General features: G+C 38.6%; 2 protein-coding genes and 1 long non-coding RNA gene across 8 annotated transcripts in view; 1 reads left to right on the top strand and 2 right to left on the bottom strand.

Annotated features, from left to right (window-relative positions):
• PHTF1 (putative homeodomain transcription factor 1) overlaps window positions 1–12,401 on the bottom strand; it is a 43,896-nt gene extending 31,495 nt beyond the window's left edge. Inside the window, exons 1-5 of one of the 6 annotated variants that reach the window (XR_011168732.1) lie at window positions 11,529–11,770; window positions 11,192–11,248; window positions 5,803–5,872; window positions 2,980–3,138; window positions 917–1,073 (exon numbers count right to left, since the gene is read on the bottom strand). Coding sequence is in view for 5 of the 6 variants with exons in the window: in XM_069090321.1 (XP_068946422.1) it covers window positions 917–1,073; window positions 2,980–3,138; window positions 5,803–5,872; window positions 11,192–11,248; window positions 11,529–11,723 (638 nt within the window). In the remaining variant the exon portion in view is untranslated. Of the gene's footprint in view, window positions 1–916; window positions 1,074–2,979; window positions 3,139–5,802; window positions 5,873–11,191; window positions 11,249–11,528; window positions 11,771–11,889; window positions 12,076–12,250 lie in introns of those variants that run through there. The other 5 variants (XM_069090323.1, XM_069090324.1, XM_069090321.1 and 2 more) reach the window with 5 other exon arrangements.
• A 78-nt stretch (window positions 12,402–12,479) lies between these two features.
• Window positions 12,480–15,529, top strand: LOC138162844 (uncharacterized). Its single transcript, XR_011168728.1, has 2 exons — window positions 12,480–12,994; window positions 15,049–15,529. It is a non-coding gene; the product is annotated as an uncharacterized lncRNA (long non-coding RNA).
• The window catches only part of RSBN1 (round spermatid basic protein 1), a 68,314-nt gene continuing 56,090 nt past the window's right edge, over window positions 15,453–27,676 (bottom strand). Inside the window, exons 3-7 of the mRNA XM_069090319.1 lie at window positions 26,699–26,836; window positions 26,092–26,234; window positions 24,064–24,231; window positions 23,332–23,440; window positions 15,453–20,374 (exon numbers count right to left, since the gene is read on the bottom strand). Of these exons, the coding sequence (XP_068946420.1) occupies window positions 19,901–20,374; window positions 23,332–23,440; window positions 24,064–24,231; window positions 26,092–26,234; window positions 26,699–26,836 (1,032 nt within the window). The 3' untranslated portion in view covers window positions 15,453–19,900. The remainder of the gene's footprint in view (window positions 20,375–23,331; window positions 23,441–24,063; window positions 24,232–26,091; window positions 26,235–26,698; window positions 26,837–27,676) is intronic.

The raw sequence follows: 27,676 nt of genomic DNA, 5'->3' as shown, positions 1-27,676 counted from the left end.
TTCATAGAAAGCTTATATCAAGTTGTTTGGCTGTGATGGAATTTAATTCTCCTTTTTTGACATAAAAACAAAATTGAAAGATAGCTTTCAAAAATAAGAATACACTAATACTCACTACAACCAAACAAAAAACAACTTATAAGATGACATGTGTAGAATAGAATTATATGGATCAAGTGGGAAAATGAGATAAACATTTAGCTATCTAAGAAACATGTCTTTTACCATGACTAAAACCCAAATTGTGAAACTATCACTTGAATTTGTAATAACCTCAAATTAAATTAACTTCTGTTAAAGCTTAGCTTTAGAAATTGTGTTTACGGGTATCAAAGAAGGGAAAGTGGCAGATTTAAAACATGTTGAATGCTACAATAACATGTTAAACTTTTAATTATACTGAATTTTCACCCACTTTTGATTGGGAAGTTGGATTTGAGAAAAGACTGCATGCACCATTATAAAAAGGTTAGTAAAACTCAATGTCATAAAATTCACAAGCCCAGTGATGACCTAGAATATGTATCATCCTAAAATCAACCTAGCTAAGCTCTGAGAAGAGCATTACCATGTTTACCAATGTGTGGTGAAATTTTTGGCCAGAGACAGTCTACCAAGTCCAGTAGAGTTTACTGTTTTTGTTGGCAGAAAAAGTACTCACAGTGAATGCCTTTACATCTAATTTTTAAAAGAGCAAAAGAATCCCAAGTCAAAATAGACTAAAAGTTCGTAGGTAAATTGACACATAAGGAGCATTTTTATAATCATTCATTATAAAAATCACATAAAACAAAGCTGGAAAAATGCACATAAGCAAAGATGCATAGATTTTCATCCACAAATTTTTTAAACTTGTACATAAAATATCTCTTTCCAGAAAGTATATGTTATTACAAATATTAATTTCTCATTTTACCTCCTCCTCCGGTTTCCATTGGTTCCTGAAGGTTTAGCAATCTGAGTGGAGACTATTTGACAGTGGACAGTTCCCATCAATAGCATAAGGCACATTGGACCAATCACTTCACTTACATTCACAACAGGCATTACGAAATACAACACAAATGCTATAACTGAAAAGGAGAAGTTTCAGAATGTGAACAGCTATACTGAGGAGTACCTTTAAGTGATTCCCAACTACTCCTAATTAATTTTACAATATTCACCATTTAATAAAGTTTCAAAGTACATATATGTAATCTTATCCTACTTCACAAAGAAATTTATTTACCTATTAACTGACAATAAAATTCGATGAGGAGCTGTATGACTAAGGTCTAAGCATAATTACCAAAGGTTGTGCTTTTTGGCATTATGCACAATTTTTCCTTTTGAAGAGACTCAGCGGTGAAAAATTATGATATCCATATGGAAATCATTCTAATTAATTCAACTAGTCAGGATTTAAGAGTTTTGGAAAGTTGAGAGGCAAACTTAGGTTATAAAAAAGGATTAAAATAATTTACATCCAACAGATACTGAAAACGCAAGCTAGTCTCATTCCTTGCCCCTTTTTCTGAAAGGCAGCACAGTATAATGAACTGAGTGACAGACCTGAAGTCAGGAAAACCTGGGTTCAAAACCCGCCTCAGGCACTAAGTGTGTGACCCTGGATAAGTCACTTTACCTTCTTGGGCCTCAGTTTCTTCACATGTAAAATGAAGGGACTGGATTCAATGACCATCTCGTGTTACTTTTTAATCCTATGACCTTTTCTAATAAATCTCAAACCTCAAAAGACTACTAGAAATTCCACTAAATCATAAAACACAACTCATATGCTTGAAAAACCATATGGAATCTTAACTTGAGACACATCACAATGATAAAAAGCATCATGTATAAAGGAGAGTCTCACCAAATTTATGAAGTCAAATTAAAAACTGACAGTTAAGTCTACTGGTTAAAAAGAAAGAGTGTGACACAAACGTGACACCATAGACATGTCAGCAAGGCTATAGAGACAGCAGGACTTTAGATTATTGTGTGAGACCAAGGCAACTCAGATCAAAAAACCGTGTCTATTTCAGTTTGAGCAAATTCATGTCACAAGATCTCTTCCCTGAGGATCTTATTATTCATAAAGCTAGAAACCAAGGACACATATTTTTAAGTACTGTCTTGTCTAGAACAAAGCAATGGACAGAAAACATTTTGGGAGTTTCTATCACTTGTACAACTATCACTTGTCATGATTTTTATAATTCCAGCAATGAATCAATCAGCATTAGGCACCTGCTCTGTTCTAGCTAGGCACTGCGCTGAACAAAAGGATGGCATAGAATGCTCACCATTTTAATGTGTTCTTGGAGACCACATTTTAAAGTGGATCACTGGAAAGTATCATCCTTATGGTCCTGTAACTGATTCTATATGTAACTTGGTCTCAGTCATCCCAACAAACAAATCACCTACTACGCTGAGGCACTATAATGGGTGCTGGGGATGTAGAGATAACAAACATTACTCACCTTGCCCTCAAGAACCTTATGGTTTAATCCGGGGCCTATGACATATGCAAATGATGCCAGGTAGAATGTGATGGGTACAAAATCTATGGATGAAGAAAACCCTTTGGCTGGGGAAAGGAAGGGCTTGGGTGGGGGGGGAAGAAAGGGACAATTTCCTTGAGAAAGAGGTACTTCAGAGCACCAGACTGATGAAATATAAGAATGAGGAGCTTACTTTGTACCTATTTTGTATATACTTATGTTACTACATGTGGTTTCCCTCAACAGAATTTAAGTTTCCTGAGGGCAAGAACTACTCCATTTTTGTGTTTGCACCTAGGCTAGGCAGCACACTGACTGACTAAGGAAGGAGTGTGTTCCTGACATGGGCTAGATCAGAAGAAGCCATGAAACTGACAGATAAAAGGCGCAATAAGTGAAATACAGGTCTTCATTAGATATCAAATATGAACTGGCAAAAACATGAAGCAGCACAGTCACCCCAAAGTTGTTCAATACTTTTAGTTACCTTGCATGAGGTAAAGTAGTAGTAACCAAATAAAGATTCGTAAAGAGGTGACCTGAATCCACCATTTGCTGAACAACGGAAAACAAATAACCCGAACAATTCCCTTCCGAGTCAGCGATGTCCATGGAATTTCAGGTTTGGCTTTGGCAAATGTTGAACCTTGAAACAAACAAAGCAACACACATTTCACTGATTTATTATACATTTAAACTAATGTGCACAGTGTAGTGGATAATTAGGAAAAAACAAGGAGAAGCAGCACACTTCCATACAGTTTTAGGGTTTATGAATTGCCTGTTCTACCTATCCTACAAGGCAAATGAAGCAAGTACTATTTACCTTATTTTAACACTGGTGACACAGCCTCAAAGACTGAGTAACTGCATGGCTAATAAGGGTTAAGAGCAGGATTTCAACTCAGGTTTCTCCTTAATAGAATCTAACACTCATTCCACTCTATGATGATGCCTCAAGAAGTATGAAGTGTTAACAAGCTGTGATAAATTAATGTAATGGAATACTACTGTGCTGTGAGAAATAAGGAGCAGACAGACTGCATGATAACCTGGAGAGACTTTTATAAACTGATGCTGAGTGAAGGGAGCAGAACCAGGAGAACTTTGCACACAATTACAGACACATTGTATCTGTGACGACTGACTTGAATAGACTGGGCTCCTCTCAGCGATGCAAGGTAATGAGACAACTCCAGAAGACTCCTGATGGAAAGAGATACACACATCTGGAGAAAGCTGCAGAGTCTGAATGCAGATTGTAGCAAACTACTTGCTCTTTTATTCTGTTTTATTTTGTTTTTTCCCTTCATTCTCACTGTTCACTGCACTGGTTATAATCCTTCTTTATAACTTGACTAATATTTAATGTGAAGGTATCTGTAGATCCTATATTTGATTGCATGCTGCCATGGGGGGGAAGAGGGAGGAGAGGCAAGGCGAGAAAATCTGAAACTCAAGGGATTGTGGAACTGAATGTTGTAAACCAAAAGTAAATAAATAAATTTTTTAAAAAATAAAAAAACAGGGGCAGCCAGGTGGCGCAGTGAGTAAGAGCGCTGGCCCCAGCGTTGGGAGCCCCGGGATCAGTTCTGGCCTCAGATACTTGGCACCCACACAAAAAATAACTGGTCGTGTAATCTCGAGCAAGTTACTGAACCCCAATTACTTAAAAAAAAATAAAAAAACAAAACAAAAAAAGAAGCATGAAGTGTTACAAGTTTCTTGTTTGGTGGGGAAGGGAGGCATGGCAGGGGAGTGGGAGAAAGGAGACTGGACAATCCAGCAAACATTGTGTGACACTGGGTAAGTCACTCCACCTTCATGGGACTCTAAGTTTTAATGTTTTTTTTACTTGGGAAGGCTTCACATGAGCGGTGGCATTTGAGGCCTTGAAAGAAGTGTAAGATATCAACAAGTGAGCAACAATACTTTAGGCTCAGGAAGATAGGAGCACAGGCACAGAGATGGAGAAGCACAGACATGTCTGAGGAGGCCTGGAACACAGAATATGTAGGGGGGCAAGCAGTATGAGACAAGGCTAGAGAGGGAAACTCAATCCAGATGGTGGAAGGCCTTGAATGCTAAGTTAAGGAAACTGTATTTTATTCTATGGGTAATGTTTAACAACATTAGGCAAACTAAAGAGTTTTTATTTTTGAAAACAGGAACAAAATGGTCATAATTATGCATCAAAGATATTCATCTAATAATAATGTGGGTCAAGGAGTTCTTAACCCCTTTTTGGGTCATGGATCCCCTTCTCAGAATAAAGTTTTTAAATGCATAAAATAAAATACATAACATTATAAAGGAAACCAATTATATTAATAATAATAATAATAGTTATCAAGATATTTTCTACAAGTTCCTAGGCCCCCAGGTTAGCAATCCCTGGTATAAATAATGGATGGGGCTGAGGGGAGAAATGAAGACAGAAAAACTTGTTAGGAGGCTATCCTAGTATAGGTGAGAAGTAATTTGGGTCTAAATCAAGGCAACAGAAGACTGAAAAGGAAAGGGTGACTGCAAAATATATTGAAGACACTGAAGGGATAGGACTTGGCAATTGTGACTGGATATGGGTGACAATGGAGAAGGGAAAATCAAAGATGACAAAGTTCATTGGTTGAGTAGGAAAATGGTGGTGATATGAACAGAAATGGAAAAGTTAAAAGAAATTAAAAGTGGGGGTGGGGGAAAGGGTGTGTTTGATTTTGGACAGGTTGAGCTGAAGAAGCCAACAGGACAGACAGGTGAAAAGGTGAATCAGTGTGAAATGCAAGTAGCTTGAGGTGGGTCAGGACTAAAGATACAGATCTGATGTTTCTGTCTATGATTTTATCACTCTAATATAAATTAGTAATAGGTTAAAGACCAAACCAAAAATTCTTAAAGTTGGACCAAAGGACAAGTCTTTCAAACTCTCTATTTCCAATCTTCTTTTTCCCCCCTTCTTAGTGCTCACCCTTCTGGGCCTGACAGCCTCAAAGAGGTTTAGGTCTCTTTTAAAGCACTCCTACTCCAAACACCTATTTTATCCCAGGGTGAACTCAGCAGAACTCCTTAATGTTTGCCCCTACAAATTTATAGCAAGGCAGGATTAAGAAAAAGAAAAACATCTAGACTAAAAATAGTGAACTACTATGACCACTGTATCATGACTGTGCAAGTAATGGAAGAAGAAAAGGAATTTTGTAAATTAAAAAAAAATTTATTAATGTATTTCATAAGAGCAACGCACCGACAACAGTTTGTAATTAATAAAAGCTTAGAACAGATTAAGAATTGGACTGATTTTATAACCCACCTCTGATTAAGTCGACATCAATCAAGTCGGGCTTTATGTGACCTGTCTTTTTTGGTTTGTTTTTGAAGCCCTAGGATTTTAAAGAAAAATAACTTTTAAAACTGAAAGAATCATCTATGTTTACATTTCTTTACATTATTTGGTCCACAGAAAAAAACTTTAATCCTAAAATTCTTTCAAAGCAGCAGAATCTATTTTTCATTTTCCCAATGAGGTCTTTTGAAAGCCTATGTTTTTTAAGGAACTCTATCATCTTAGAAAATGAGTTACTAAAGACCATAAAGTTTTTTTTCCCTAAAAATATCAATATAAAAGAGATCTCTAAGGAATATCTTTTGTGTCCCAGAATTTGTATTTAAAAAAATTTTTTTTATTCATCCAGAATGGCAGCAGTATTACAATTAACTATCTTAATACAGAGATGAGAAGTAGCCCAGTGTAATGGCCAAGTAGCTAGACTTGGAGGCAGAAAGACCTAGGTACAAGTCCCACTGCTGACACATACAGGTGTGACTCAAGGTAAGTCTATTAACCTCATAGAGTTCTTGGCAATATTCTAAGACTACAAATTACAGAGAAGGTACTGACCTGTATTAGTATAAGAAAACAAACAAAACCACAGGTCTTGTCCCTATTTCTAAAGCAGCTTTTGTAACAGCTTACAAAAAAATTGCCCATTCTGTAAATGTCATGATCCTCTTAGTGATTTTTTGGTTCCACATATTTAAGCATAACCGTGTTTATGTCATCTGGAGCCTATACAGGACAAATAACCAGAATAGCCATAACGTACTCTGGCTTTTTACCTCAAGTTGTCATTTTGCCATTTTTGGCCTCCCGGCTGAAAGTCAGTACATTAAAGTAACTGAATTTGGATTTCAGCCAAAGAATCACAAATACATAGCACTTTAATGTGGAAACACTCCTGATCAAGACATAAAGGAAGATTAAAATGTTCTGCCTTTAGAATTGAAATAGAAAAAAATTTGATTTAGGAATATACTAACTGCACTTCCATTCTGTATACAGTCAGTATTTAGCTTTCATTCTACTTAACTAAAAAGATATATAGAAAAGCTGACTGTAAAAAAAAAACTATTACAAAAATCTATTTTTCTAAATTTCTTCACATTATAAAAGGCACAATTTATTACAGTAGAAAATGTTTTGGCCAAAATGCAATAAAATAATGATTAAAGTTGCACCAAATTTTATCAATTTTTTAAAAGGAACACTCTGAAAAGATTTTTAAACTCTTATTAACAAACGCAAAATATTGACAACAAAGCATTAATGACAATACTGTAATATATTCAAAATTAGGTACAAAAAAAATGAAAGTAAAAATATAGTACAGCATCAGAAATTGGTTATATGGTCATTTACTTCAATAATATTTTGCTACGGATCCTCAAACCACCTTTATATACTCCCTAGCTTTATGGTCAAGATAATTATTTTACTTTTTTGAAACTTACTGGGAACCTAATCTAATAATATCTGTAAAGTATTACAATAGCCTTCAAATTCATACTGAATTCATAAATGCTTGGTCAATATCTCCTTTATAAAAAGCAATGCATAAGCATGGGGATACACGGATGAAGTAAGAAGCAGATTTCCCTTGAAAGAACTTGCATTCTAATGGCAGGGACAAGAAATCTCCCTAAATGTAGGCTATGAGAATTCTGAAGTGAAAAAGCTTATTTTCAGCTAGACTGATGAGGAAGGACATGGAGAAGGCAGCACCACCTAGGCACTGGAAGAAGGAAGGAGGGATAGTAACAGGTGGAGACAGGGAGAAAGAGGACATTCCAAAGACAGGAAACAGTTAAGGACGAAGGCAAGAAATAGAAGAGCTCAAGATGAAAACAGGCAAGGCCAGAGAGCTAGCTACCCAGTTTGTCTGAAAGAGAGCCTATGAAGGGGAGTAAGTGGTGATATAGCTAGCAAGGACAGATTACATATGGCCTGAATGCCAGGATAAGGGGTTTCCATTTACTCAGTAGAGGATGGGGAACTCCTAAAAGATTTAGAGTAGTCACATTTCTGAGTAAATAAGATCTGCCTTACATGCAATAAGTACTTATAAATGCTTAATAATTTAACTGAATATGTAGGGCTTTAAGGTTTACAATGCATTTGCCTATAGGAGTATAATAGATTAGGAAGCTTACATAGACAACAGTGTGAAGGATGTATTAGAAATAAGAGAAAACAAAGATATGCCAGTTAAAAGACCATCATAATAGAGGAGTGTCTGAACGGGGGTGGTTTGTAGTGGGAGTGGAAAGGAGAGGCCAAGAGGAAAGATGTGGGAACAGACTGCATCTGGAGGAAGAAAGCACAAAGAGTTAAAAATGACTACAGAGTTTCATGCTCCGGTAACTTGGAAGAGGCAATATTGTGGCAAAGAGAAGAGTTGGGAGGAAGAACAAATTTGGGAGAGTACCATAGATTCCTTCTCTGCTCTGTTGAGTTTTTAGTGCTCCTGGGACATCTAAGAGGAAATAACAGCTTGGCAAAGCATTTTTCAGACTTTGTTTCATCTGAGCCTAAATAACTTTGAGATACGTACTAGGGGGCAGGGAGGGAATAAACATTTATACAGAATCTATGTGCCAGGCACTGGGCTAATAAGCACATTACAAATACAATCTCATTTACTAAAATAGGTACTATTCCTCTATTTAAGAGGAAGAAACTTTGAGGTTAAATGTCTTGTCCACTGTCACCGATGTGGGGTTTTGATTTTCTTTTTGTTTTTTTAGAATAGGGGAAGATTCAAACATGTTTACATAATGAGGCAAAGAAGCCAGTGAAGGGAGACTGAAGATGTATTTGAGAGGGGAGGATTAAGGGAACAGGGTATAACAGGCAGGTAGATATGGGATCAAGGGCACAGATGTAAAGGCTATCCTTGGCAAGGAAGAAAGCCACTATTTTCCCTGAGGGAAGAAAGAATGGATGAGAGCAGAGAAATTTGTAGAGAAACAGAATGGAGAGATGAAGATTTGCTCCACTTCACTTTAGATGGTCTTAATTTTCTTCTTGGGAAGGTTCAGGAGGTTTTGTGCTTCGAGAGAATTTGACTTTTATTCTAAAGTCATTTAAGTATAAAATTAGGTTAAATGATTTTTTTAAGTGAAAGTAATCATAACCATGCCTTATAATGAATCACAGGATCACAGACTTAGGGATAAAAGGAACCCTGGAGGTCATTATCAAGGTCAATCTTCTCATTTCCCAGGACATTCAGGCCCAAGGTTGGGACTTGCCCAGGGTCACAAATCTACTAAGTAAATGAACAGAATTCAAACCCAGGTCTTTCTGACTCCTAATCCAGTGCTCTACCCACTACACTATGCTGCTTAAATAAAATGGGCTACAATTATCCATAAATGCTTCCCCCCACAAAGAGAATTATCTTATATCCTACAAAGAATAAAAATTGTATACTTTGCTTGATATAACTTTATACTATGTAACTGAAACAGTACAATACTCAAATTAATTCAACATTTATTAAATGCCTAATATGTGTATAGCATATGCTGTTTAGGGAAACAAAAGATTAACAGACAATGTACACACCCTTAAGGACTTTATATTCTACTAGGGGTAATAAGACATGCACATAAATAAGTAAACACAAAGGGCTCTGAAGACAGAAAGAACACTGATAAGTACAGAGGAAGTAAGGGAGACTGCCCAAAGGACATGGTACCTGCTCTAAGATGCAAATAAATCCACAAGCATTCACTGAGCACCTGCTACACATGACCAGTACGGGGCTGGGCACTGAGGATTCAGAGACAAAAAGCATATAGTACTTCTCAAGGAGCTTACATTCAACTGTATATTGTACAATGTACAACGTAAATGCAAGGAAAATTCCGGAAGGAGGCACCAGCAGCTAGAGGGGTTATCTGGAAGTCTCACGTAGGAGGCAGCTGGAGTTGAGTTTGAAGGAAACAAGGAATTCTAGGAGGTGGAGGAGATGATACAGGACTGCATTTCAGGCAGGCACATGGGACAGACAGGCCATGCAAAGACACAGATGGAAGGAGAACTATCATAGATGAAGACAAGTAAGACAGGACAAGTGAGAGCAATGTGTAATAAGACTGGAGAACAATATGAACTACTGTAACAGTTCAGGGGAGAGGGGCCAAGCTAGGGAGGTAAAAGCCACTGGAGCTGTAGTCAGGTGAGTGAAAAGAAAGGGACAGATGCCAGAGATGATGTAAAGTAGAATCAAAAAGACCTGGCAACTTTCTAGTCAGGGAGAGTAAAGATTCAAGGATGACTCTGAGATCACAAAACCTGGATGACTGTAAAGAAGGCAGCACCTCATATAAAGAAGGTTCATTCAGAAGAGGGTTAGGTTTGGGGAGAAAGAGGAGCCCTATTCTGTAGGACAAGGAGTTGGAGATGAAAAGAGTACATTCCTGGCATGAGGTATTACTTGGGAAAATGCACAAAGACAGGGTATGATGAAATGCTGAGTATAAGAAATCAGCTAGTAATCAAATTTGTCTGGTACAGAAAGTACCAGGAAAGCAGGATTCGATGTGGGGCAGCTAGGTGGCTCAGTGGAAGGAGTTTGGACCTAGAGCCAGGAAGACTTGAGTTAAAATCCAATCTCCAGATACTTATTAGCTGTGTGACCCTGGGAAAGTCACTTAACCCTGTTTGCCTCAGTTTCTTCATCTGTAAAATGAGTTGGAAAAGGAAATGGTAAACTACTGCAGGATATATATCAAGAAAGCCCCAAATGGGGTCATAAACAGTTAGACATGACTGAACTGACTGTCAACAACAGATATTAAATATGGCAAGAAAGGCAGGCAGCAGCCAGATTTAGCAGGTTTTCACTGCTAGGGAAAGGGAAAGTGTCTGAATTTTATCATAGAAGTGGTAGGAAGCCACTCAAGATTTTTAAGCAGGGAGGTAACACTGTGAGACTGATCTTTTAGAAAAATTCTTTTAGAGCTGTGGAAGATAGATTGAAGAAGGAAGACAATGTGGACAGGGCCATCAATCAGGAAGCCACTAAGTAATCCAGGCAACAGACAATAAAAGTTGTAGTATTATCAGCAGAGAGAAGGGGGTACATTTCCAATATGTTACAACGGTAAGACTGGGACTGAATGTGGGTGGTTAGGTGAAGGCAAAAACCTGTGTGACTGGGAGGGCAGTAGTTCAAAGTCCTAGAGAAGGGGAGTTTAAAGGGGAAGAAAATGCATTCCCCTCTGAACATCATGAATCTCAGATATCTATGTTGGGCAAGTCACTTAACCCCAACTGCCCCTCCAAAAAGCAAAAAAAAAAAAAACCCAAAAACCCTAAGCTATGGACAGAAGCAAGATCAACAAAACCAGCTTACCTTTATCTGGGTCTGTTCAATAGATTTTTCCCATATCTGCTGATCATATGCTCCAATCTGTAACAAACAACAGGTTGCTCAAATGATCTAAAGTAAATAATTCAATTTAAACCAGATCCTGCCAAAAAAAAAAAAAAACCTCAAGAAAGCTAGTGAAAAGGTCATTAAAAAAAACTTCCTGGAAAATACCTATGCTTCTCCGGGATATAAAGAGACGACATTTCCCAGAATAACACCATTCACAATGCCCTAAAGACTAGCTTAAATATTTTTTAAAGGAAAGGTCAGAGGCATACGTATTGAGCTTTGATCGGACATTCAAATTTCTTAAGATTACCAACTGAGGAACTAGAGGAAAGCTGAGAACGTTTCTTAGAAACAAATGGGATTTCCACCAGGTGTGTGGCTGCAGGGGGGGAAGTGACTGGGACGAGGGAACGAATCCTCCAGTATTCCAGCCGCCTGGAGCCAAGGAGGTAACGGTTTCCCCGGACGCCGGGCCGGAGATCAAGGCGGCAGAGCACCGAAGCATCCTTTCAGAGCGTGCGGGTCCTCCCGGGTTCCAGCTGGGGGGTGCTAAGGACAGAAGCCGGACGTCGCGCCCCAGGCGAGAGCGGGGGCGGTGCAGTCAGCCCAGGCCCCGCCCCGCCCCCGCGGCAGGCGCCCCTCCCCCCGGGGTGGGGGAGGGGCGCACTCACCTTCTTTTGGTACCATGAAATGGCATCTTTCTCATTTGCGTCCATCTGTGTCTCCTAAGAATGGGATTTCACGGAGAGCTAGGGAAAACGTGTGAGCGGGGCGGGCGGTTGCCGGGCTCGGGCTCGCACTCGGACTCGGAGGCCGCCTCTCCCTCCCTGGGCCCTTCCCGGGGCCTTGGTGTGAGGCGGCGGCCGCGGCGGCGGCAGCAGCAGCGACGACTGCGGCGGCGGCAGCGACGTGCGGGGATGCCCCGGGGGAGGGGGCGTCCGCCGGGTGGGGACGAGGGCCGGCTGCCGGGGCTCACCGTCTCCCCTGACCGCCTCGCCTCACCCCCACCCTCTCCGACAGTAGCGCTCTCACCTGGTGCCGGTTGCCCCTCAGTTCGGCGGCCGGGACCGCTATTTTCAGATACGGTCCCGGCCCGGCCGCAGAGCCTGCAGGCCACATCTTCCTCCAGGGAAGGAGACACCCTCCGGGCGGTTACCATGGAGACCGCGGCGCCCGCGCCAGCCTGCCGCCGGCCGGCCGGGCGGGGCGCCCGCGCCGTGCGTGCGCCCGCCACCGTCCGCCGTCCTGCGTGCTCGCCGAGCCGTGGGGGAGGGGCAGGGGAGTCGGGAGAGAACTGGTCGCCCCGGAAACGCGAGGCTCCGAGGCCGAGCTAGCGCGCCATTCGTCCGAGGGGCGGAGGCCAGGAGACTCGGGCGCGGGTGTCACGTCCCGGCAGCGAGCTTAGCTCCGAGCTTTCGAGAGTCCTCGGACAGCGGCCGTCCCGGGCGCTTCCTCCCAGCAGGCTTCCGGAGCTGGGAGGCTGGCTCCGTCCCCGGGCCTCGGCCTCTGCGGGAAGTGAGCTCGGGCAGGGCGGGGTGAGTCGGCAGCCGGGAGAAGCCTCTGGCCCCTGCGCAGAGAGGACGTTGTCCCCCGCCCCAATACAAGTTAAGGGACCCTCTGATTCGTGGACCCCAAGTAAAGAACTCCAGCTTTGGACTTTAATTAGGGGGGAAGAAACCGCGCGGAATCAGACTTGTTTAGTCTAGTTGGCCGAGAACAGGCCGGAGGCTGACCAGGCCGCCTGCCGCCCTCCTCTGGAGGGCTGGCAATTGAAGGGTAAGTGACAAGCCCTGGTAGATTTCATGTCATTAATTCTGATACCTGAAATTGATGAGCTGTGGATGCAAAATCTATTCAGGGTTCTGGCTTTTTAAATCATCCCGTTACAACCAATTTATAACAACTTTTTTTTTTTGCGTATGTGTTTAAAACTTTGTGTCCCTCATTCTATAATGTCCCTCCATCCTATAATCTTGTGGGCTCTGAAGCAAAGAAATCTGAGAAAGTATAAATAATAACAGGCATTTTTTAAACACATGAGAATTTTAAGGCCAGAAAGACCTGGATGTTTCAGGTTCAACTCTCTCATTTACAGATGAGGAAACTGAGGACCCTCAGAAGTTAAGCAGCCTGTCCCTAGTCACATCAAGCAGGGAACCCATGTCTTCTAATGCCAATCTAGCGCCCTTGCCACTATACCACACATCTTTAATGTGTATAAAGCAATTAACTGAAAGGCAGCAAAATAATTTTACGTTCAGAATGCAAAGTACACAATTTGAAGTCTTAAAGATTTTTAAACCCAGCAGAAAAAAAAAGGTGGGAGTGAAGTTAGATCATTCTAGAAGCAGCACTGGGGAACTGTGTATTTTTAAATTTACTACTTGTAAGAAAACATCTTGATATCTTTGTGTCCCATTTGATTAGTGTTCAATGCTAGCTATAGCAGTTAGAACAGCTTTTCAGGGAGGATGTTGATCTGTAGATTCAGAAGGGGAGTTCCATTAAGGCGTTTGGATTATTACAGCATAAAACTGAATTTCATCTGCCTTCTTACTGAGCCAAGAATCCTCCATCTCTCTAATCTTTGCTTGTATTTTACTTGGACAATGAACTACCCAGCTGGTAAACCCTGTGGAGTTCTTGTTTTTCGTTTAGCAACTTCTGAATCTCCCCATTATTTTCATAAAACCAACCAGTCTTGGTGTTTGCCAAGTGTTCTGACACAGATGAGCAAAAGCAGTGCTATACACCAAATCTCTGAAAGCTGCCCACTCCTTTTCTGTTTCACTCTTGCCAACTGTGTGTTGTTGGCTCAACTTTCCCTCCAAGTTAGCAACAAACTGTTCCCCTTCAGAGAAGAGCTCTAACGTGTTGACATTAATTCTTCTGGTAGTCATTTTGCCTTGGGGACTCCGCTTTTGTTGAATGCAAATATTTTTGGAAAGGATAAGTCTAAGAGGACAATCTCAAGATCTCTCTTAAGAACTGTAGAATTTATTGTGTGACATGGGAGACACTGGCACAGGACCACTCAGAAGGTGCTGTGCTCTATGAACAAAGTTGAAATGAAATACCTCAAAGGAATCACAGGATGTGCAAGTTTAGAATATTCACCCCAGATGTTCACAGGGATTATTTGTGCCTAACCTGTGACAGAGCATTCAGAGCTCCTGTTGGTCTGATCAGCCACCTAGGGACACACTGAAACTTGACTCTAGCATAGTGATGCCATTTTGGTCCTCTTTGCCATTAATTCATGCTTCTAAAAGACTTGAGTTTACAAATTGATTTCTACATGACCATCCAATGAAAGTCAGTAGTACAAAGTATTATCTTCATTTCCATAGACTGGGGGAAATGGAGACTTAGAATAACTGAGTTAACCAGTCTAATCTGAGCAAGGGGTAGGGACCAAGACTGGCTTTCTGTAAAGTTTGTTTCTCCTATTCCACCTGCTTGGCACTAAATTCTGAGAAAGAAAATTCCATCAGTCTGAATAACCAAAAATTGTCTTCCAGTACCTGGGAATTTTACATTTTAATGTAGAACTCTTTAACTTTTCAGAAGCATAGTGTTTATGTATCTTCATTATGGATTCAACTCAGTTTTTAAAAAATATCAACTGCCTATATGTGTACAGTGTGGCAGCTAATAGAGCCAGCTTTGTAATCATGAAGACTTGGGTTCAGGTCCAAACTCTGACAAATTACTGAGACAGTCTAGGCAACTCAGCTCTCAGTGCTCTAGGAAGCTAAGACTTAAGTTGCAGAGAAGGCAACCTTCACTGTTAGTTTCCTCACCCATGTATTTTCCTCTTCTCAATAAAGCCAGAGCCAGAGGCCGAGAACCTACTCCCAACTGTATTACAAGATATTATGCCAGGTCCTGGTGATAAAAAAAGAAAAATCAAATTTCCTGCTCTCAAGAGGCTTCCATTCTACTCAGGAGGCAAATTAATTCAAAGCAACAGCAAGCATAATCAAATACAAGATGTGCCCAAATTAAGTTTCTCTCCTGGGAAATTATCTTGGTGGTGAAATGCAACCAGTTGACATATGGGATTTTTCAGATACCTACCAACTTCTCTTGTATAGGAGGAACAATTAACATTTTTATGAATGGAAGAAAAGTGGAAAAGAATATTTTCAGCAGCTCAAGGACAAATGGCAGGGATTTCAACTACAAGGAGGGGCTATGTTTCCAAGATTCATATATATTTCAGTCTATTCACTTTATTGTATAAATGAGACTTTATTAAAGGACAAATCAGACTTTTGTTTATTAAAAAAATACTTTACAGGAAAAAAACCTCTATGCATTCCATTGTACTATTTTACAAAGAAATAGCTTAAACGAATTAACACGCTTAGACAGTCAGCTACAAAAAGAAATGCACTGTTAAAGGATTATTATTCACATAGATTTAGGTTTAGACTATTCATTAAAAACCTCTTTAAAACACTTGTTAATGTCAATAAACATACTAAGGCCGTACAATGCAAACAGTCCTCCAGGCAAATTATAATTTCATCTATATGCAAAGACCTCAGATAAATTAAAGCCACAGAAAAAAAAGTTCTTAGCTGCCGATCAAAATGGAGTTTTAGTCACAGAAAACACTATTACACGAAACTTTACAACATGTGATAGAAGTAGTACTAAAGTATTTCTTTAGAGAGAATTGAAAAGTGCTATATTAAGAGGAGGTATTCTCCTCAATTACATGCACAAGTGGATCCTAAAAAGTCTATGAACAATATGGAAGGCCATAATATTTATGGAGAGATACTTGCTCTTAAAGCAATGTAAATTTTAATCTGCAACATGAACTTTCAGGATAATAAAAGGTCCTGTTGGTGCTGAAGAAAAACATTTACCTTATGCCTTTCCTCTACCTACTACAGGACCATTATGGCTGCAATCTGTGTTTATAAAAATAAAATTCAGCACAAATGTGAACTTGAAACTAGTGGTATATGCCAGTGAAAGTTAATTTTTTTTATTTTTTAAAAAAATTCTTGTGGCATTAACAAAACAACTTATTGGAGAGACATGGACTAGATTTTTCTATAGGTAAGAATGCAAACAGACCTTTCAGTGGCCAAATGTGGAAGAAAATGTAAAATCCACTGTTACTGTCAAGAATGCATTCACCAAATGTTTGTTTGCAGAGTTTTGGGTCCTGTCCTAACACATGGTAGCCTGTAAGTTATAAAATATTCTGTTCTAGAAGGAAAGAAAATCCAGAAGGATAGAAAAGGACCTAATAAGCAACATTTTCTCCAACCACTACTAAATTTGGATTGTAAACCTAACAATATTGATTAAAATTCTTTCTTTACTAAAGTAAAATATATTCCCTAAGATAAAGTAGGGCTAATTTTTCCTGTGTGCAATATTCCTCAGATGATATCATTCTGTCTCTAATTGGAGGAAGACCATATTTTGATTAAGTAAAATAAATTCAGGGGCATTTGGACTGAGTTAAATATTTAGATAAGCACCCTCAAATTCACAGTTTACTTAAAAATGGGAGTCTATTGGTTATTTGGAACACCTCCTTCCATACAAAACTCACACACCCATACACACACTTACTCATAGTGATAATCCATATAACTTCTACAATTGAATAATCACTAATAACCCTTTTTTAAAAAGTTCTAAATAGTAATGGTCATGGAGAGATCATATACATGTGTAACTTTTCCCTTATATAGATTTATCCTTAACTACATAAAGTTACACTTTTAAAATGTACTTGTGTAAGCTGCACTTTCACTCCTAGCACATCACTTATGAATATAAAATTGAAGGGGAGGGGAAAGAGAATGTTTAATGAGTCTGTGTGTTTTGTTGTTGTTTTTAATGGATACCATAGAGCCAACCATCACACTGGTCAAAGGGTGCCTTATAGTCAGTAGGGTTAAGAATATTCATTTATTAGGCCCTTAACACAAGAACATTTATGCCATCCCTCTACCCCAAAAAATTTTACATCTTACACCCACACTCTCTACAAGAGATAAAATCTCTAAAAGAGTTGGTACAGTGGATTTGTACAGAAGAGGAAGATCAGTTTAATTCCACTTAAAAGTTCAAAATCGCCATCACTATTTTACAAATCAAAGGACATGGAATTGGTCCATGCCTAAACCCACCAAACCAAATAATTTAATTATTTAGAAAAGTTTCAATTGTTTATTTCACTAACCTAGGATACAGCTTTGAAAGCAGTATGAAACTCAAGCTTGCCTGCTTTTATATTCATCAGTCTTAAAATCATGCTATTAAAATCTAATACTCACATAGGACATTCAGGAGTTTCCAGATACATATTACAAGCTAAATGGTTCCCCCTTCCCATTCTACTGCAATTCTAAAATACAATGAATTTATTATTACTACATGATCTAAAAGGTTTATACCTTTTTAAATGTTTATATTGGAGGTGAGGGTAAAATGCCTTAAATGATAAAAAAATGGAGTTTTGCTTTTGATTGTAAAGTCTTTGCAGATTTGCTGGTTCCTGAGTAAATATACACAGTGCTGGCTATCAGGAGACAGTCTCCTTGTTTGTTAGCAATGACCAGCTTAGATGACAAATGGCATCTGCTGGATGGCAAGTAGGAGATGGGGGAGATGGGATCTTGGAAGACAAAAGTGAATGAAGAGGAATAAAAAAAAACTATTCCTGTTAATAACCTTGCTCTTCATGATTCTTATAAATATCAAAACTGCACTGAAGCAAAATGTTGCCTGAGAAGAATTTTACTTTGCACAGCCTGGTAAAGCTCTATGAAATTCTTCTGGACAAAAAAAAAGTGATAAGAGCTAAAAACTCAGGGCAGATCTCTAAACTAACCTTGATGAACTAGAATTTTTACCCTAGAATTTTTACCCAAGATTTTAAAACACCCCTGCATGAATCACATTACCTTTCATAAAAGCTTTCCACTCTTAACACCTTATTTACACAGATTACTAAACATTCACCATCACTTCCAATTTGTAAATGGTTTAAATTGAAATGTTTCTCTATTTGTCTTCATTCTTTGTAACAAAGAATACATACATATACATATATATAAGGAATAATACAGATTCTAACTAATCACTGCAGTATTTTCTGATGGTTACTTTTCTATCAGTTTAAACAGTGACCCCTATACTGTGCTAATATGCATATAACTACACAACAATATTGCACAAAGTAATATTTATATAACAGATTTAACCTATTTCAGAAACTTTAGAGAAAATTCATAATTGGTATTTCAGAAGATACAGCTGTTTCCATGGTGACAGACATAATGAAGCTGCATCTTTTTTTGCCTATGTTAACATAAGTTTTCCAAATCTCACCTATTCCAGAAAGGAAAAGAACCAAACTCCAAATTGCACCATTAACCAAGTTGATATGCCAATCTGGTCTTAGGTGGGGGAGACCCTTTCTTCTAATAAACAGAAGGTCTATTGGCATTATCAATAACTAAGAAAAAGTGAGATGCACATCACATTGACATTCTCAAATAACAAAATGTTCAGACTACATTAACTAGATGAACTGTGCCCGTTTTAAAAAGAAAAAGAAAAGCATTCAGGCACTATCACATCAGGCTACCTGAAACTCTAGGGTGAAAAGTCTAGTGCAACTATTCCTTACTAGGAAGTAGCAACACAATTAACAGTGAATAAACTCAGGTATGCACCAGTTACAATTGTGAGTTTAAGTGCATTAGTAATACTAAATTTTTATCATGAAGAGATTGAAGCCAGCTGACAAGTCAAGCAGAGTCTTACCCAAGTTGATGCTCAAAATATGGCAGCTTCATCAGTAGAATGGAGAACAGTTTCTAATTCTGAGACTACTGATGAGTTTAGAGGAAGCAAAGTATCCACACCAGAGACGAAGGTGTTGGGCAGAGCATCACAGTTACATCCACTCTATATTTTTGACTAGAATATCTTCTATAGTTGATCTTGAACTCTTGATTAATGAGTCAAAGATAATGACTAGGGATTACTTGTTTGTAGATTTACTGAAGTTCTCCTCTGGGCTTTCAAGAACAGATACAAAGAAGACATTGTGATCATTAAAAGTGCTGTGCTTTCTCTTTCACTAAGAAACTGGAGAGTCACCTAAACATCCACAGAAGTCACTTGTTCTTTGTAGTTGGAACTAAATGCCACACTTGCCTGAGATGCAAGAATGCAGGAACACTGTCCTACAGCCAATGCCATCTTTACTGCAGAAATTGTACCTGGGCAATAAAGGACACAGGCATGAAGCTATAGATCTTGTTTTGTAAAAGAAGCAAATATGGCAAGAGACAAGATAAAACAAGGGAGTGATCGATCAATTTACCAAATAAGAATCTGTAACTCCAGGGAGTTCCTATTTTGATTTGAAGAGCAATTGAACTGTTACCTCACACCTTCAAACAGAAAGTAGCAGCAGACCCACTATTACATACTGTACTAACGGGATAAGATACAACTCTTAACTTTGCATAATCTGTGTAAAAAAGATATGCTTGACATTTTTGGAATGTCATTTCTCTTTATAGAATTATAGGCAAGATTTCTCCAATAAAACTTAACTTAAGCCAGTTATAAAACTATAACTTCACATCAAAATTTAAAAAAGTTAAAAAAATGTGTTTGAATATGTACATGTCACACAGGAGTGCTTGGATGGTCCTGTGGATCGTGTGGTTGGTCGGATTCCAGGCCGGGTTCCAACTTTATAGTTGGAAGGAGCTGAGCCCCCTGATCTTGCTGTACAAGTCCTGATGGAGCTGAGAAAGATGAAGAAGCAGTTGTCAAAAGCTGCATCTCTGCATTCGTTCCTTCAGATTCAGTTTTTATATTCACACACTGAGAGTTATTAGCTTCTGACTCTGACTTTCCAGTGAGACCAAAATCTGTGTTGGAATTACTTTCAGCATTCTGAGGGCCTTCCACAACAGGGTGGTACTGCTTAAGCCTTATATGCCATGCTAAACTGCATACTGCAGACACGGTTTTAAACTGATGAATGACGTTTCTTGGGATGAAGTAGATGTCATTATCACACAGCTGGATTCTGGCATAACGAATGCCTTCTCGCCTCATTTGGTTTAGTTTGGCTTCATCCACCCACTGAACACACTGAACAGGGGAAATAAGAAAGAGAAATTACAGCTTGGTGGTTTTTGTTTTGGTTTTTTTTTTTTTGAAAAATGAACCACACATTGTTTAACACATTTTAAAAACCGTAAACTTTAGCCTCTACCTAGGCAAATCAGGAGACCAAAGTAGGGAGGAAGGCACTTATAAAACTCTAACTAAACCAAAATAAAATACTTTTACATGAAGGAACACCTTTTGAAAATCTCCACTACTAACACTGCCAACTTTATTTTATGATACTTAATTGCACTCAGAAATACTCTCATTTAAGCCAGTGTTATAAACACTAATACTGTAGAAGTGATGTGACCAAACAAGTTAAAAGGAGGTGGTGGCTTTATGCAAAGGTCTAGAAGTATTCAAATTGCAATGAAATATTTGTTTTACTCAACACAGAGAAATGCTCAGTGCTTTTACATTTGAGGTCTAAGCCAAACATGACTCTTACTATCTACAATCAGCAAATGACTCAATTCTTAGTCTGCTTTTATGTTTTCTGCCAAGGACAATGATTTTTGAACTGGAAAGAATTAAAAAATGAAAAAAAAAAGGCAAGAGTAAGCAAAAAGATGCCTAAGTGACATTCAAGAAAACTAAAAAAAGGTGGATACCAGTAACCCTTAAAAGACTTTGCAAAGTAGAGGAGGGTCCTAGAGGTTCAAGTAAGAGAAATATCACCCCAAATTCTTAAGAAGAAAAAAGAGAAATCTCTAATCTATAAGTCAACAAGCTTGACTGATTGATGGAAGAAATTTAAAATTCATTATGAAGTAGTCAGTGGACATCTAAAAAAGGAAGCAGTGATCTAAAAAGAGTTAACAGACCAACAAGAAAAACAATTCTTGCCAGATTTAACCTTATTTCTATTCTCAACAGGATCCCTAGGCTGGTAAAAAGATCAAGGGAATACTGTAGCTACTGTTTATCTAGTCTTGAGCAAGATACTTTATAAAGTATCTGTAATGGTAATAAGAATCTGAAGACCTTCCCTGCTTTGAAAATATAACCTGCCCCCTAATAAGCTGAATGTAATCACATGGAGTCTGTGGTGGGAGGAGTTTGCTGAAGGGTGGAAAAGAGCCCAAAGAAAGCTGGGAGTCAGAGCAGTTGGGAGGAGAGGGAGACAGGCTTGTGAGTAAAAGTTAGGGTTTGCCAGCTTCTGACAGCTAGGCTTGTATTGGTTTGTGGGAAAGCTAAAGGATGGTGTGGCTCTCTGCTACATTGTGATGCATTAACTTATATGTTGCTATGATGTATTCGATTTCCTGGTGTTGGGATTTGGTTTTCTGGTGTCTGAATAAATGTTTTGCTTCTGTCTTCTATTGGAGAGTCTTGTACTTTGCGATCAAGCACTATGCAGGTATATTTATAGTGACCACTGGAGCTGTAAATACTGCATTGACGCTACAGTATCTCATTCAACTTTTGTGGGAACAATAGAGATAAGGTTTAGACGTTTATACAGTTTAGATAGGTGTACAATTGTTTGAATGGACTGAAGCCAATGGTCTAATGTCAACTCCAAAGGAGATTCTGCAGAGGAATTCTCCAGGAACCTAAGCCTGACTCTACAGAGTTTAACATTTTCATCAATGACTTTGATAAAAATAAAAATGGTTCATCAAACTGCAGATGACACAAAGCTGGGAGGTATGGCTATAATATTAGATGACAGAATGAGGATCCAAAACAAACAGCTAGCATGTTGGGTCAAATATGAAAAGATGAAATTTAAGAGATAATTGTAAAGGTTTACATTGGTATTAAAAAAAAGTCAACTTCACAAGACAGGAAAGGGGATGTTAAAGTACAGTATAGATAGCAATACATCTGAAAAAAAAAAGCAGGGGAAGGAGGGTATTGTGGATTACAAATTCAGTATGAATCACTCAGCATATGTCATGTTAGCCAAAATAACTAATACTGCATTAAATGAAGCAGTATCCAGAATGGGGGGTGGGGTGGTATCAGGCGTACTCTAGTCAGGACATATCTGAAATACTGTGCTCATGGCTGATGTCACATTTCAGGAAGGGCTCTGAAAAGCAGAACAACAACTAGAGGAAAGAGACCAGAAGTGCAAAAAGCCTCAATATCATAGTGTATGAGAACTGAAGAAGCTAGAGGTGTTAAGCCTAGAAAAGACTGAGGGCATAAGGGACAAATTATTGGGCAGATATGTCCAGTTATTTATAAGGTAGGTTTAGCAGCAGTGAATGGAATTTGCCAAATGACAGAGCTGGTTGGGTTCAATTTAAGAAAAAAGTTTCTAACAATCAGAGCTATTCCAAAGGAGATAGTAGGTTCCCCTTCCCTACAAGTCTTCAAACAAAGACCAGCAGACTACCAGTCCTTATAGAAGAGATTTTTGTTCAGGTATGAGATAAACTCCAGTCTCCAGAGGTCCTTTTGAACTTAAGATTCTGTGATTGAAGTCAAGATTCCACATGATTAAACTACAATGTAAAGAAATAAACATGCATGAATAAAAGACTCTTATTCTTCCCCTGGGAACATGGACTGTACCCCATTCTATTAGGAAGCCTAATTTCTACTCCGATCCTTGACTGCCCCACCTGTTATTCCCGCCTTGGTCTTTTAGAATGCCCAGTGATTCCTTTTCTCTGAAATAGCCTGACTTTATCATTCTCAAATTTATTTCTTTGGAGCCAGTTTCTACAGATCCTCAACACACTTGACTTTCCTGGGTTCCCACCAATTTTATCCAGGTTGACATTTAATTATTATTTTTAACTCTTTCCCCCTAAAAAAATGCCCACATTCAGAAAGTTTACTGTCAGTCATTCCTAACTGGTTTCCTTCCCTGTAAATTGGGAGAAAAAAACTACTTCCTACAGTTCTCCTTACTGGCATTCAGAAATAGCTATTTCAAATATTATCAGTGAAAGGCTGCAAAAAGAAAGCAAATTCAGTACCTGTGACACTGGAGGTTCATGGAGGTCTAACTGAAGTCTTTGCACAACATCAGTGAAGTCCTCAGCATGAAAACAAATCACATCTTTGGTTATTCGAGGTTGGTTACTCCTAAAATGGGCAAGTAAACATGGAGAGGTATCTCACAATCAAAGAGAGGTTGGCAAGTAATTTCAACTATAGCACCAGCTCCAAAATTATAAGAAAATCCACTTCCTTTAAAACCATTTTTAAAAACCTAATTTGATTTTAATCCAGAGAAATTCAAAATAGTCCAAGTAGAAAGTGTTTCCTTTCAAATTCGAATTATAAGTGAGCAAGAAAAAGATGGAAAGAATGGGGTAAGAAAAACATCTTAGCCTTTCATGTGCCATAATCATTTCAATTCAACAAGTATTCATTAAGAGGCTATAAGCAAGCCACTCTGCTCGGAACTCAAGATAAAATAGGAAAAGATAAAGAAGAAAAATAATTTAAGTAGGTATATATATTGTGTGTGTGTTCCCCCCTGCCAAGGAGCTTTATAGTATAACAGGGCATGACATCAAGAATTGCATTCAGCTTTAAAAAAAAAATTCCTGGTAAAACAAAACACACTCAAATAAGAAAAAAACAGAAATATATACACAGCAGAAATTAACATATCCTTCAGTAATTGCATACCATTCTGAACTTGAATCTCCCCCTTTTCTAGAGGGCATAACAAAAACATGGAGTTGTATGCTATGACTTACCATTCACTAAACTGTACAGCTTTCAAAACCCCCACAGCAGCCGTACTCTGCCAGTCAAACCCCTGACCTACATGATCAGCATGGGCTCTCGTTCTATCTTCAAAGAGAACCTCTCGGGGCTCACTGGTCCGAGGTAGGTACTGGAGGTTTTTAATTTCATTCATTGATCTAAAATTGATTTTATTGTGGAACAATAGGGAGGGAAGAGAAGAAATGTTATCAACAGTAAGAACTCATATTTATGGATTATTCTACAAAAGCACTTTCCTCACAGTAACCTTCTGAGGCTGGTACTATATATAGGCATTTTTTTTTCCCATTTTATAAATGAGGAAATCAAAACTCTGGAAGGTTAAGATTAAAATCTGCCCACAATTACATCCATTAAGTAACAGAACCAGAATGTGAATGTAGATTCAATTCAAAATCCAGTGTTCAGACCAAGCTACCTGTTGTTATAAAAAAAAATAATAATGACCCACTGCAATCCTAACAGGCAGTTTCTGACAACAAAAATATTTGTGTTAAAAAAATAAAAAAGGTTACAGAGGATTTTAGGGTTTTACAAAGCGCTATCCTTGTAACAACAAGTGATGCTAGTATTAAATATTGTCTGCTTTTGCACATAAGAAACAGAGCCTCCAACACACTAACTTACTCATGGTTATAAGTCAGTCAGCCAGCATTTATTAAACACCTACTATATGTCAGGCAGTGAAAAAAAGGCAAAAGACAGTCTTTTGTTATAGGAATGTAAATTTTAAAGATCTTCCCTGCCCCTAGGTTAAGTGCACCTGGAGCCTGTGGTGGAAGGCTTGTTTTTTAGGAATGCCCACACCTTGGTGCTTTGTGATTGGGCACTGGGTCAAGAAGGTTGTTACATTGTCTGAGACAGGAGGCAGCTATATAATCCCTGAAGCAAGGCATTGTTTTGGGGCTCGCTTTGAGAAGTGTTGTGTGATTTGACCAGATGACACTCTGGGCAGCTGCTGAGACCCCCCCCGCCCCCCCCCCCCTTTGAAAAACTCAGATATTGATGCTTCCCTCTCTGGTAACTGTGATTTGGATGAATGTAATGGTCAGACAGTTTGGAAGCCTGTCTGCTTGATCTGTTTCTCTGTCTTGTAACTTCTGTCTATATACTCTCAAGTTTGGGGTGCTGACCTTTTCCCCCTTGGACTAGGTAAATGATATATGTTTGAGTGATTAAAGTAAGCTTGTTAACCCATTTCGAGTTGCTTTCCTTTAGAAGCAGATCTAAGAACCTGTGCTAGCAGCCACCCTGGAGATGCTGGGGTGCTTGCCGCTACATCTTTGCCATCAAAGAGCGTACAATCTAATGGAGTACTACTGCATTTTAATGTTCAGAATTTTGACTGCTCTCGGTCCTCATTCTTAATAACTCAGAATATTCCACTACAGTTTCATGACTCCACAGGGCACACTCCCAGGGAGCATTCAGCACATTATACATAAAAGTCTTTAGAACAGAAAAGATGGAAATAAAAGTTTAAAAGTATCTTGTTCATTCACCAAAAGAAAACTATGAAAAAAAAAATCACTCACATGCTTATAATTTTTCCATCATTATTAATAATATAGAATATTTAATGCTAGTGAAATCAAACATACAGAACACTTATTTTCTAGCACTGAGAACATCACCACATTAAACTTAAATGATTAAAAAATTAAGTGATCTGGACCATATACAGCACAGATTACCAAATGTAAATCAAGTTCACGTTATTATGAGACTGGGTTAAACTCAGGATAGAGAAGATGAACACCCTCAACCATTAAAAAAAAAAAGCTGGGAGAGCAGGGGAGAAGAATCCTAGATAGAAGAGTTCAAATAATATCAAATAGGTGAAAAGGAATCAAATGTATTTTTTTAAAGACATTAACATTTAGATCTTATCTCATAATACCATGCTAAATAGATTCACTTGGAAAAGCTACTAATAATCCTTAGAAACGATGAACAGGAAAAAGAATAAATTTTTGGAAGACGAACAAAATATTTACCGGCGTCTTTTGAAGGGTGACTTTGGCATATCTGCTGTAGGGATCATCTGTTCTCCTGGTCTCACCCACATTATAGGTCCATCATCACTCTGGGACCTACACTGTAGTCGAAGACTGGAGAGCGTGCCCCAGGGCAAAGTCATCTAAAAATGAGACAAGTCAAGTCAATACAGAGATTTGAAATAAAAGATTTACAATTTATTAAAAAGCAATGTCTTATAAAGAAATAAATACTATGCCATACAGTGGCATATATCTAAGAAAATAATTTTACTTTTTCTTTGGAGGGGGGAGGGCAGAGGGGCAATTGGGGTTAAGTGACTTGCCCAAGGTCACATGGCTAGTTTTTGTGTTGAGTGTCTGAGGCTAAATGTGAACTCAGGTCCTTCTGACTCCAGGGCCGGTGCTCTATTCACTGTGCCACCTAGCTGCCCCCAAAAATAATTTTAAATAAAATCTTAGTGCCAATATCTTTTCAGTATACTTCAAAGTCAACCATCTGGGTGATTTTTTTTTTCTTAAAAGCTGTCGAATTGAATTACTTTATGGATATATATCTCAGATAAGTAATCTAAAATACAAATTAACAATCTGGATCAACACTTACTTTCAGAAATGGTGATTCTTCTAACATATCAAGGAATTCTGGGAAATAATCACCAACTTCTTCATCTACTGCTCCAACAAGACTTATCTGCCGCATAGGACCTGCGCGGTAGGTTCCACAGCAGTATGTCCTGTTGACCTGAGATTAAGCAGAGGAGAAAAAAATAAGGACTGAAGTACATTATTCTGCAATAGAAGGAGCAAGGTGTCATTTCCAAACTTGCTATTTCTTCTACATGCTAAACAGTCATTTGTCAGCACCTTGGATAAAGGAAGGCAATAGTTACAAAAACACTTCTACCTGACTACCACAACTGGCAAATATTTATACAAGTAAGGCCCAATTAAATCAATGCCTAAATCTATTTCCTTTATTATTAGCTAAGCCAGCACACCAGAGGTTGGCTATATACCACATATAAGCTTGTGATGTGCCACAAGCCAAATATTTACTATTTCAAAGTAGTTTCAACATAATATACCTTCAGATTGCCACCCACCCAAAGCAGCCTTTAAAGTGTGATATATAGGTAAAAAGGCATTTTAATATACAAAGATTAAAAGAGGGAATCATCTAGCTAACAAAACAATAAAGTTAGTAGGGATGGTATATATAGCTTATAAATACACAGCATATACATGCTTCCTAAAGCAGTAATCCTCACTATCTTCTTTATGGAAGTAACTACTGCTTTTTCTTGTTGAACAGATTAAATAGTATTTAAATATACTCAACTGACTCCCATGCTAATTATCAAATCTTATCTCCCACTACTTCAAAATGAACTTTACAGAAGTTCTAAGGAAGATAGCTCTACTATAACTAAGGTGATCATTCTACCAGCCACTGACTGCAGCATGTGGTCTGCACCTAGGATGTCCAAATCCTCTCTGTTCATCAGGGCTCAAATCACTGTCTAGGCAGTGTTCCTCTTCTTTCCCGGCTACATGATCATTTCCATTCCTGTATTCCTAGAAT

Source organism: Petaurus breviceps, unplaced genomic scaffold (genome assembly GCF_028583685.1).
Source record: "Petaurus breviceps papuanus isolate PSGF00001 unplaced genomic scaffold, PetGlider_PUasm1.0 186, whole genome shotgun sequence".
Classification (NCBI taxonomy): domain Eukaryota; kingdom Metazoa; phylum Chordata; class Mammalia; order Diprotodontia; family Petauridae; genus Petaurus; species Petaurus breviceps.
Note: the sequence above shows the minus strand (reverse complement) of the source record. Positions and strands in the feature narration are given on the sequence as shown.